Source organism: Apostichopus japonicus, chromosome 8 (assembly GCF_037975245.1).
Source record: "Apostichopus japonicus isolate 1M-3 chromosome 8, ASM3797524v1, whole genome shotgun sequence".
NCBI lineage: Eukaryota > Metazoa > Echinodermata > Holothuroidea > Aspidochirotida > Stichopodidae > Apostichopus > Apostichopus japonicus.
Window position 1 is genome coordinate 41,015,402 of NC_092568.1, and position 13,229 is coordinate 41,028,630.

General features: G+C 36.6%; 1 protein-coding gene across 1 annotated transcript in view; it reads left to right on the top strand.

The window, feature by feature from the left end:
- The window catches only part of LOC139972036 (protein YIPF4-like), a 77,558-nt gene that overhangs the window by 48,347 nt on the left and 15,982 nt on the right, over nucleotides 1-13,229 (top strand). The window contains exon 6 of the mRNA XM_071978911.1: nucleotides 2,432-2,570. Coding sequence (XP_071835012.1) covers nucleotides 2,432-2,442 — 11 coding nt within the window. The 3' untranslated portion in view covers nucleotides 2,443-2,570. The remainder of the gene's footprint in view (nucleotides 1-2,431; nucleotides 2,571-13,229) is intronic.

The window sequence follows — 13,229 nt, forward strand, 5'->3', positions numbered from 1 at the left end:
TACACTGTCATCTCTCATTGACATTGGTCGTTGAACAAAACTGAAATTTGGACTTGCTTCAAGTTCACTGCAATAAACTTTCTTACAGTAATATACATTACTGTTGCTGATGAAGGAAGAACCCATAAAGCTCAGACAGCAGTAACATTGTGATACTTGAAAAACTTTTTGTTAAAATATGCGGGCTTTTTTCCCTTGTTTTTAGCACACATTATGTTTATGGTGAGGTTCCCGCGAATACTGCTTGCTAACTTATCTTTGGGAAAATGAATAAATGATGGTGTTTAATGAAGTTGAATCGTTCGAAGATACGGATTGGCAAACTAGTTCTTCATCTGATGAGTCGCTTGTTGGTGGTGATATGGGTTTTGGTGTTTGATGGTCGATATCCGTCGGTGTGACGTCGCCCTTTGCTGGAAGATTACCTCTTGTCAATTGATGTGGTAGGGTTGAAATCTGTTATGGACGGGTCATTCTCAGTAATGTGCTTTTATTGATTCTTTTGATTCTATTGACGGTTGCAAATCCCCTTTCACAAGCTGCAGAACTCACTGGCAGAACCACCATTACTTTAAAATAATTCAGACAACAGAGGATAGCTGCAGCCATCCTGGATTACAAGCTGGGATAGGGGACCAAATGGCATATTTTTGCCACTGACTTGAGACTTGAGTTGAGCCCACTCTTTTTTAATTTCCTCCTTTATTTCTTCAAACCATCTGGGTTGTTCTGATCATTTAGCAGCATAGTTCTACAATGATCAGCCATCCTCCCAAGTTCTCTAACACCTGATGAATTCAAAGTTTTGTCTTTTCTTGCTGGTCATTATAAGGGTCAACAAGTTGGTAACAGAACTGAAAGTTTGTCGACAAACGCCGAAGATATGTCTCATATTACTGACTTGTGAATTGGGATACAATGTTTTACGTATTGACATGTCAGGTAGGCCTTTTTGCGCAATTGCCGTTATCCTACTGACAACATTGTTTTCATTTGTACCGATCGTACAATCCCTGTTTGAGTTTTTGTTACGCATTTATTCAAGTTTGTAGTTTTCTATTTTGGTTACACCTATCGTGCATCATTTGGTTTGAGCGATTAGTATCAAATTAGTTTCGAGCATATGAACAGAGCTATTCCTTAGGAACTACTTGTAACAGTGCACTTGCTAATTCTACTGTAATGTTTAACATTAGGTAATATGCCTTTGTTGATTGGCTCACAAGTTAATAGTAAGCCTATCGTATAAAGGCAGTGAGCGAATGAGCCACTCGCCAAATGTCGAGCGTAATGCATTTTTTGCTCGCCAGTCGCAAACTTCTACTCGCCATTGGCGAATTGGCGACCGTATTTGTTGGGGCCTGATACTATTTCTGATGTTGACTTTCTGCAATTCGACTAAATACAGAGTATAAATACTGTTGAGGTTCAGGAAAAACCTGTGAGAAAGGGTTGGAAGTTACCTTCATTCTCCCAACGTCTGGAAAGCAAAGGAAAGTATGTTAGAAATGTATCAAATCGTCTTCTAAATCAATTTCAGTGAATAGGGCTTTATCGACTAGTAGGCTTACCTTACTAAAATGCTAGAATACAACGGTATGGTGTACAGTGTAATCGTTGAAACTGATTCATGGCGTCTACAGTTTCAGTTAAAATCTTTACAAATGACTGCCATACTGATTATTATCCAGAATATATACTGTTGTATAACATTATTATATAGTATACCATTTTAAAATTAAAAGAAATATACATGAATGGACACATATGCAGTAATAATAATAATAAATAAGTTATTAATATAGCGCCAAATACCAAAAGGCCTCTAGGCGCTTTACAAAACCTAAAACAAATACCAAAAACTAAAAAGACAGAGAAATCAAAGGAATAAAAAGTCTAGAAAACACATAAACGAAAATTAAACAGTATGTAAAATACGAACACAAAAATCTAAAAACACGACAAGACTATGAAACAGAACAAAACCTATAAAAAAAACAAAAAAAAACAAAGGATAAGCACATAAAATTGAGTTGTACAAAAGTAAATGTCTAGATAAAAACACGAGCATATAAAAGTGACAAAATCACGTTGAGAAACTTAAAAGATGTGTTTTTAAAATTTCCTTAAATATAGCGAGAGATTTGGCAGTCTTTACGTCGTGTGGTAGAAGCTTTGGTGCAGCGACCGCGAAAGCACGATCTCCGTAGTTCTCGGTTGAGACGTTTTTTCAGGGGGACCACGAGGAGTGCCTGCGATGCTGAACGGAGCGAGCGTCCCGGGGTATAAGCAGCGAGATGATCTCTGATGTAAGCAGATTATTGTCTAGAATCCTGCTGCTACGAAACTTCGGAATGACATAACGACTCTGGCAATCAAATCTTTTATTTTTCAAAACACCCCTTTCTGTTGTTCCTGTTCTTCCTAAAAGGAAACTGCTGAGCTCCAGAAGAAGCAGCAGTGGTACCAACAAAACCAGGTGAACATGCAAAAGGATGACGAAGAAGAGTACATGAATACTGCAGTGAAGCTATGTTTGGAATTAACATACTGCAACTAAGTCTAAACAGGTAGGGATAAAAGCACCTATTCCTGCCTCCCGCAACTCCCCTCCCCCCCCCCCCGCCACAACTACCATCCATATCACTCCAATCCCTCCACAAACAAGTTGTTGGTAAATCCATTTTGACAAATATCCAACGAAGAAATAACCTGTAACAAGAGATTACTATGTACGATGTAAACTGTGTTATTATGTTCTTGGTGAAACAGGCCACATCCTCATTCCATACGACTCACACCCATTATGATCTCCCTGCCTATAGCAAATACCACCCGAGTTCCCTGTTTTGGGCCAAAAACAGAGGAGATTGAATACCTATCGAGTTTGTAATGATAGCCATACTGAACGCTCCCCTGCACAAATTCATGATTAAAGTTAAACACACAGTGTACTTTTCAGTGGTCAAGCCAAATTTGTCTTCACACAGGAAGTAGTACTGGTCACTAGAGCTCTTGTGTTTTGAAATTATATGGTGGCTGGTCAATTAGGTGCGCCCAAGAATGGATCCTAATGGCAGTACTTGGGTAGTTTATGCTATCATGTAACAAATTATTAATGCTCCAGTGAATTTGTGGACTGTTTTTCTATAGGCAGGCTTGACCGTCATGCCGCACCAAACTTTCTGGTGGTGCTACTGTTGGCAGATGTTTTGATTGGTAGATGACTTAGTTTGAGACGGCGTTGTTGTATCTTACAGGATAGTTTTGGTTCGTTGCCATACAGTTCAGTATTTGTCATATGTTGACTCCAATGTACATTTAAACATTTCCGTAAAAGTCTTGTGTAACACCCATCTAGTTTTGCTTCCAATTCCCTCGTAACTGTCTATGTATCGGAGCCATACATGATGACAGACTGTACAGTTGATTTAAAATGTCTAGTTTGGTCTTTCTGTTGAGGCCAGATTTCCACACAGTGTCCATTTTATATATATATATATATATATATATATATATATATATATATATATATATATATATATATGTATCACATGCTTGCTGTTTCATTATATATACTATAGCTAATAATAAACATGGGTTTAACATTAGGCGTAGTTCTTACTTAGCAAGAAGTACATTTTTCGAATCAATCTGACATATTTAGTCATATTCGGCAAGCATTACCTTTAATTATGAGGCATATTTATCGTAATCTTAGCAATAAAGGTTACAAAGAACTAACCAACTGACGTTTACTGACATCAGCGCTATACCTTATACACTACGATGTGGTTTGTGTTCCATCCGCAAAAGATTCCCCGACGAGCTGATCAGACGGAAATTTATTGATTTTCCTGAACGCAATCAGTGGCGTGTGTGACCTATTTTAATGTAATTATTGCCGGTAAGAATTATGGCAACGACATAATTATACGATAAGAGATCATATTAATTATATTTATCGTGTAATACGGTATCTGGTATGAAAACAAAATAGGTTTTTCAATTCATTTTTGCTGGGGTTTTCTTTTCGCTACAATTTCTTCAAATTTATCTTTCAAATGATATATTTTCTTTCTGAGACATTAGTTTTTACTTATTTTTGTCAGAGGCTTTGTAATAATATTATGGATGTGCAAAGAAATGAACATCTCTTTAACTTACCAATATAGAAATAAAAGTGATTTCTTTTATGTGTTTGTCTGATTAATATAAGTTGACATTGTTCTGGGGGAAGCAAATAAATATTCGAGTTAGTTATATCATAACCATGCTTGCCGTAGATAACAAATGTAAATATAATTCACTGCATCAAACAAACATCAGAATCTTAGTTGGTCGTAACTTATTTGGTTAGACGAAGAACATACAACCTTTTAAATAATTTACAACTAGGGTAAAAGAGAGAGAAATTAAACTTCCGGCGTTACTAAATCTTTTTAGCCTACTTTCATATTGTCGTTCCAAGGAAGCTCATGCAGTTGAGCTAATTCACATATGAAATAGTAAGCAACTTGAAATCATTTAATCAACCAGGAAGCGTGTTACTGATGGCAAATAATTCATGTAAGTGAAGTTTAATTTAACATACAAATCTATCTCTGGTATTATATCAGCTACATATGGTTATGTTTACAATTGGGCATTTCAAATATCTCCTCAACGATGAATTCAAACGCCATAAAAGTATTAAAAAAACGATCAATTTCCGTTTCCTATTTTCGGGAAACGTGTTTCCCAAGATTTTAGTTCACGTCTCACTACTATGACATATGTCCTTCAGGTTATAGCTTTATATCTATAGATAAGTTTAACGAAGGATTGTTTAACCTTGTCTTCCTCTAATTCGTTTTCTTCAGGTCATTAACGACCGATATGCTCAGCGCTATACACAACATATTAATTACGTCTTCTTACTTATATTTCTTGTTCTATTCAAACATGTTTTATTAATTGTGAACAGGCATGGAAAAGATTGCAGTTTCTCTCAAAAGTAGATTTTTTTTAATAGCTATTGTGGACAACCATACAGGTAACCAGGAATGGCAATATTAAACACACAAACTGCTACTATGACTGAGCGGATACGGGGGAAATGTTGTTGGAGGAGAGGGTTGATAAATTATTTTAGCTCTAGTTCAGCGAGGGAATTTGCATTGGACAAAATATGTGCATTTTAGCAAGTATGATGAATTTCAAATTCCGTTCAGACACATAATTTTGGAACACAATATTAAACTAGAAAAGTTAAAAGAATTACTGATCATGTATGTGACCTTCAACTGCTTTCCCCATCTAGTAGTTGGTGTTGATTATTGACGATATTTGCCGTAAGGATTTCAAGGCAAAGTGTATAAACTATAAGTACCCCTTGTGGGATCACTCGGAAAGAATGTATTGATGGACCATACGTGCAACACAAAATTTGAATTTTTGCCTATAGGGTGGTGTATGTCGATAGAAATTATAAAAATTGTCAATATTATCAAGTAATATGAAATTTAATTTCTACACGCAAATGTTCCTTTAGATGAAATTACCGCCCTCTGCTGCAACAATTATAATTTGTACATATTCGATACTTTGAAGAAAAAAGAAAAGAAAAATATCGTTTGCTGTGAAAGTGATCGTGCTGCAATAAACTAAAACATTATTATAGGATTAAAAGTTCAATATTAATTTTTGGAGTTGGTAAAGTACAAAGAGCAGCAGATATAAATAGGAAGACCAACCAACTGATGAAAACATTAGTCCGTTTTGTTCTCAGTTTCATACTTTTCCAGAACAAACCATGTAATTAGATTAGGTTTACTGCCTCCGTGAATATTTTATTCGCCAATAATGGCAGCCGAGGGGCGTTTCTGATAGATATATAAACGTAATGGTTCAATCTTATATCTTGTTAGCATGTTAATTCATCGAAGCTAACAGATGGTGATCACGTCATGCACGTTCCGTTTATGTTATTTGGTCTTAATCGGTAATAATAACTTTAAAAAAAGGAAGGTTCTATGTTTATCTATATTTTGTAATGAAATTAAACGGTGCAACAATATTTTTGTTCGTCTGTCAGCCGTCGTTATTTTTCTGACTCGAAATCCATATTTAACTTCCTTATTGTGAAATTTCCGAAAGGAGGTTTTCTACTTATTTCTCAAAAAAAAAAAAAAAATTCAGCACTTAGCTATATCGAAAGTGCGAGGAATGGACCTTGCAAAAATAGCAAACGAATTTGGTGTTCATATTTAATACATCGCAGACTACAGCCGGTTATCATGGAATCGTCTTTATAACAGATTTAAAGACTGATTTCAAACTTGTTTATAATAGATTTCGTTGCAACAGCAAGCCCACTGCAACATATTAACTTCTGCAAGTCTCCGCAGACTTTTGTTGGTTATTTTGTATCCATATCTTATTGTCTACGTTTTGCTTCAGAAAACTTAAAGTATACAAATGAACTCTTTTAAGCTATAGTTACATATTGCAGCAGTAAGGTATATGATCAGTCCACACGTGTTGTTACCAAGCAAACGACAACTTTTTACCACGCATACAGTCAGACGACAACTGGTTACCACGCATACAGGCAGACGATAACTGGTTACCACGCATACAGTCAGACGACAACTGGTGACCACGCATACAGTCAGACGACAACTGGTTACCACGCATACAGTCAGACGACAACTGGTTACCACACATACAGGCAGACGATAACTGGCTACCACGCATGCAGGCAGACGATAACTGGTTACCACGCATTCATCCATTGGAGTGTACCCAGCTATAGGTTGATCATAGTTGCGAAAGACTTTTAGATGTGATCATTATTTGAAAACGTTTAAGCAATCTTTACCAGTAACTGCACTCACATATGTTACTGCAGAACCACAAGGTGGGTCTTTTTACAAGAGGAGAGACTGCATAGGTCGCTATAGGGATTTTCTCCATGTAACGATTATATAGGCCTATGGGCTCTTTGGAACAGATTTTGGAATAACAAAGAAAACATTGATGGTTAGAACTGGATTCGAAGCAGTGACAACGTCAACTCCTGCCAACTCAGTTGTCCAGCCCTTGCAGTTAGTGATGAACTTTTAAGCATGTTTGTTTGCTTACTGTGCTTTACAGACAGCACAGTAAGTTTCAGTCGATAATCATCGGAGCGCAACATGTATGGAAATGATTTCAAGAGACAATCGGCAACCACCTTTATATGATCACGCATGGTTGTCCAAGTTAGTGAAATGTTTTTTATAATGTTCTTCTCCAAATAAAATAAATATTTTATTTATTTTTTCGAACAAATTGAACCCACCCTATACGAGGACAAACAAAAACGAATGACAGCGAATGACCGAATGACAATTGACTTTGTACAGGGTTAATTATCATTCGCGAATGACAGCGAATGACAACGAATAACAACGAAGGGCGGTGGTGAGTGGATATAAGAGGGATTAGAGAGAAGAGGTCCCACCTTTATGATCAGTCTGGGAAAAGAACCTCCGCCAGGGAGGCGACCGTCCCCTTGCCCTGGGGGAGGGTAATAAAAACAATAATTTTTATACAGCAACAATTTTTTTCAATTCCCCTAAGTTCACGGGGTAAAATTCAACAGGACAAGTCAAACATCTTGATCAAGAATTTACCGAAAACACCGGTCACAGTCGCAAAATGTCAACTCGAATTTTTGCGATTTAAACCCCAATTCTCCGATTTTTTTGCGTGGCTTTAATATACCCACAAAGTCTGAACTGTGATATCCGGTTGAAACAAATGTCTGTGCTGTCATTTACTTTCATTCGTTTTAGTCAACGCAATTTTTTTGTGTGTAGGCCTACAACATATTGTCATTCGTTATGTGTAACGTAATTGTCATTCGTTTTAGTAACACCCCCTATAAGTAGTAGGAATATGCCAAGAATAAGACTAAGCTTATTTTAAATCACGCATAAAAATGAAGAGAACTAATATTTATTAACATGAAAAACCATGTAGTTGCAACTACAAGATACTAATGCCTCTACTATGCAGTGTTCGTTGATGGACGTAAAAGCAACGAGTATGAGGATAGGTTATGTAGGCCTATTTAGATCTACAGTTCTGTCAGTGTCACTGTTAGTATTTTAGACTCGAGTTGCTTACGATATTCTCTAAAAAACAGTTCAGGCTCATAATGACAAGCAAAAGGGCAAAATAATTTGTTCCATGCTATATTTTAAATTCATTTCCGAAAATTATCAGTTAGAACTTCCGCGAAGCATTAAGACACCCGCAACCGCATAAGGTCGCGTAACCCATACGAAGGGTACAGTCACATATACTCCTTTTTCCCGTTCGTAGGCCTATATCAGACTAACTATTTCACGTGCGATACGGACCTGTGTTCCATTATATTCAATATTATTATGAAATAGTTTCAGTCAATTTATACACGTTTTTAAGTCGTAAACACACAGAAATATGCACTAGAAATAAATTCCGAATGTCGCAGTAACCCATTCTTAGTGCGATTATCGTTATGAAAAGCTGTCATTGTTTACGTTTTCCGAGGATTCCATTCTCAGTTGACCTGACCCCAAGTGAGAATCGGGCATGCGCACTCGTAACTTTGAACTCGCTTATTAGGATTCAGCTCCTTCTACTGAATTCAACATAAACTGAACTTTTCTACATCAAGAGAATCGACATAACAACATATCAAGCTTCGACTTACTGGAATCAAATATGAGGACGATTTGAAGAAGAGAAGATGGAGCAAAGGAACAGTACAACCGGGAACGAAACTGAAGAACTTTTTTATCCTTTCGCTCTTCGTCTGTTTATATCAAACTTAGCTGGATTACTCTGTATCGTTTTTAACGTAGTCAATTTGGTAGTCTTCAGGCTAACATCGAGTTGTTTTGGAGAAACGACTACAGCTATCGTTAAGATACTCGCTGTTACAGATTTACTTAGTGGTGTCTTGATAATTGTATATGACAACAGTGCAGTTGGTCTAATAGCATTCGATATGCAAATCAACGATACTACATTTTGTGCTGTATTTTACACGGCTTGTGTATTTAATTTCCTTTGCTCATTGCACGCGATAAGCTTTCTCACCGTGGACCGTCTTATCGCTATTCGTTTTCCCTTAAGGTACCTCAATCCAAGCAGAATATACGGAGCTTTTTCAGTTTTTCTGTGTTTAAATTTCGTAAATGGCCTTCTTGTCGGTACACGAGGATTTACTTTGAGGGGCATTGGGTTTGATTACAACGTACGATTTTGTAACTTCTCTGACAAACCAGATATTAAACCATTTTCCTATATTATATACGTATTTTTCTCCAAGATCATATCAGTTGCAGTTCCATGTATTGTTGTTGTGTTTAGTAATTTGTATTTATTGTTCGTAACAATTCGACAAGTCAAACGGATGGCAGCGGTCCTTCCAAAGAAATCGCGGCGTGCAGAATTTCAACCAAGTTCATCCAATCAAGCAGGTGGCAGTAGCGATACCGCAATAAAGCAGGTGATGGCAGTCAAACATGTAGTAAGAATCTACTTCACGTTTTGCTTAATAACCGGTGCATTTGTCATTTCCTGGGCTCCAACTGTGGCTTCGATTCTTTCCAGGACGCATTCTTCGACCTCGATTTACCTAAGTCTTATTGCTCTACAATGTCTTTGCTTTAATGGTTTCGCAAACAGCATTATTTATCTGCTCATGTTAAAAATGTTTCGTAAAACTTTGAAAAAGGCTCTCCGAGATCTTATGTGTCGATAAATATCTCTGTTGAGCCTTCAAAAAATTGATATACAAGCTTGTGTTACCTCATATTATCGATTGAAACACCATGGAACGCCATTTTGTACAACTTATGTTTTAGCCCTCTATGGCATTTCACACCATAGGAAAAAGAAGGGTATGTTTTCTATAGGAACATTGGTCAAGTACGGTAGTCTTAAACTTAATCGAGAGTACCTCTGAAATGGGAGGATAGTGATTTTACTCTTGGGAATATTTACGATACGGTAATATTACTATACGGTAAATACTTCTATGGACTAACTGTTAAGAGGACAATGTCGAAAATTAGAATTATGAACAAACACCATTGGAAAAAAATTGGGACCTCTTATTGACTTGTGCGTTCATGTAATTCCTGGAATCTTGCATACAGGTCAAAATAAAAGTCGAGATACTTTACAAGTCGTTATTTATCTGAAAGGAACGGAAACATTCGCTATGACAGAACGACACTAGTTTTGAAAGTTACGGTGCCGGTTATCCAATAGCCTTTCGACTCACAGTATCCAATCTCAGTGGTTTAATGTGTGATATATCTCCAACATTTTGAATATGTACGTTTTGAAGGTGGCGCCTAATTGTTTCGGAGAAACCCTTACCAGCTTGAGCAGAATTACGGTATCGAATGGATAAGTCACTTAAACTCACGGTTGAAAACTGTTCTTTATTTCGTGTGCTTCAGATATATATTCGTATTTATTCTGTTTCATGTTCCAAGTTTTTAGGATGATAGACGGTTTTAGTTTTTCACACTTAATTTACCTTTGCTACCGTTGATCGATTTCTCGCTATTAAGTTTCCTTTCAAGTACACAAGTTTGTTGTCTCCTCCGGAAGAGTTTTACATCACTGGTAGCCTTATTATTCTGCAGGATTCATTTATTTCTGTCCTGATATCAAGTAGAGCATTAACATCCACTGGACTATAGCTTATGACGTACAAGTCAGATTTTCTACCTTTACTCGCAACGACAAGCTTAACACAATCTCTTGTCTTATACAAGCTTCAGTTTTATATTATTAGGTGTATTTATCCCAGATTTATATTAATACTGTTCTATAAAGAGCATACTATTGTAACTATGAAACAAATAAAACCAATAGCATCCCGAGTGAACCCCATGCCGCACATTGATGGACAATCAAACGTATAGCGAGAGTATTGAATACTTCTGAAAGTTACGCGTCTCATGAGACGACAATTACGTGTATAGTCGCAATATTCTTCATTATTACTGGAATTGTTTATATTATTGCTTAGGTACCGACATGGTTTGTTATATTATTAAGCCGATTTTGGCAATCAGTACGTCACCTTATAGTCTCATACAAAATATTGACCTTAAACAGCGGGGATTTTAGTATATAATTTATACTTCACACCGCTTGAAAGCTTCAGAAACGCTTTCAAAACGCTACTTCAAAAGATTTTCCATAACTGAAGACATTTAAAAAACATAATCGCCTTACTATTTCGAGGATGGTTAATATGGAAGCGGCTTTAAGGATTTCCTTTTTAATATCTTTTCATCTTTCTGAACCAATATAAGATTAACTTCAATAATGTATTTATATATTGACGTTTTGATATGTGTGTATATAATTTACATTCACCATTGCTGTTTGTTCAATTTCTTATGAAACGTATCGTGAATTTTGTGTACTGTTTTTAATCTCTAATGGTAACTTATCAGGAAGTATATTTTAGCGCCTGTTTTTAAGTCGCTTCATAAACTAAGATTCCGCTTACTTAATTCGTGCTTTTTCTTTAATGGCGAATGGAAAGGATTAAACGTAAATTGAAACGTCTCCAGTTGAAGATTTAAGATTATTGTGATAAATATATAAATAAATTACCATGAAATTGTAAATCCAAACAAGTAGACGAAGAGCGGATAAAATGGTATACTAACAACATAAGAGGAATCTTCATTTTGGAAAGAAGAGGGAAATACATAGGAATATAAATCAATAAATGGTTACATCGGTGTACGTGCTACATCTCCTGTTGTTAAAACCATATTATGTGCAAACCAATGATATACCTCGAACCTTTCGTGGGTTCATATTGGTACTGTGTGTCAGCAAGGAAAGGCTGATAGAATACGATACACATTTAGATACAAAGCGAATGCAAAAAGTGCAATGTAAAGATCACCAAAAGAATGGTCCAAAGTTATACTACAAAATGCTATATCAAAAATCTATACCTATAGACGCTGCCGATATGCTTCATGTTATTTCTAGATGTAAAGACATTTAAAGGTCCCAGTGTAGCAAAAAGGCTTTGAAGTTGACAATAAAACAGTCGTTGGAAGCTGATCATATTTCGGTGACCGTTATTTGTCTTAGTAGCATATGTGGAGGGTAATATTGTGATGACAGGCTCTTTGGGTTTGGTATATGCAATATTATCAAACCTAATGTATTCAATTCATCAAGCTAAGGCTAGACCAGGGTTGTCCAACCTTTTGCAGAGGAGGGCCACATGGAATGATTATGATGAAGGAGGGGGCCGCATGAACCCTACGCTCGATTTTTTGCCCGAAGCCCAAGGCAACAAAATGTGAACACTGCGCGCGGAGCGCACTGATTTATTTTCCTTCCTGATGAAACAGATGAATAAAGTTCAGCCGCCCCCCCCCCCCTCCGCTGAGAGAGTGTCACACAAACTGACATGTATGCAGTTTTTTTGGACCCAGAAGGCTCGAATGATTGATTATATAGCTTCAAATTGTTATCAATAAATCTGCTCACTAAAATTTCGCACCGTAGATCATCTCTGGCGGGCCGGACGCAACCCTGCGGCGGGCCGGACTGTGGCCCACGGGCCGTAGGTTGGACAACCCTGGGCTAGACCAATGTTAATAAACCTGTTTTGCCTGGTGACCCTGAATTTTACCTTAACAATCTTTTAATATTATTTACGTCCAAGATGTATCCACTTTTTTTCCCACAAACACATCTTTATTCTTCCGAACTTTTTGGCAAACCTATATAAAAAAGGGTCAGGTACCTCTCTTTGAAAACCAGGGACACAGGCTTTTGTGTCACAAAATTAATGTTAATCGGTCATTGATTTATAAATTTGCTTAAATTCTCGATATTTTCGTCGGCGCACAGACACTTTCCGTACATCATTGAACATGCACTGTTAGCATTGAGAAGTTGACACGAGTGGTAGATTAGGCTTGAGTTTTTACTTACTTTTTCTTTAATTGAGTAATAGCTGTAGACTTGAAAGGCTAATAACGTGTATAACAATGGTAAACTCATACAAAAATGATAGAATTTTGCTATAATTTTAAAGTAACGTGAAATGTAATCGTGACATGCATTGTGGTTTTAAATACTTTTTTGACAATTTGCGTAGTATTTATGTATGTATCAATTGAAGTAATTTCTTTATAGATGTGTTAGGAAAA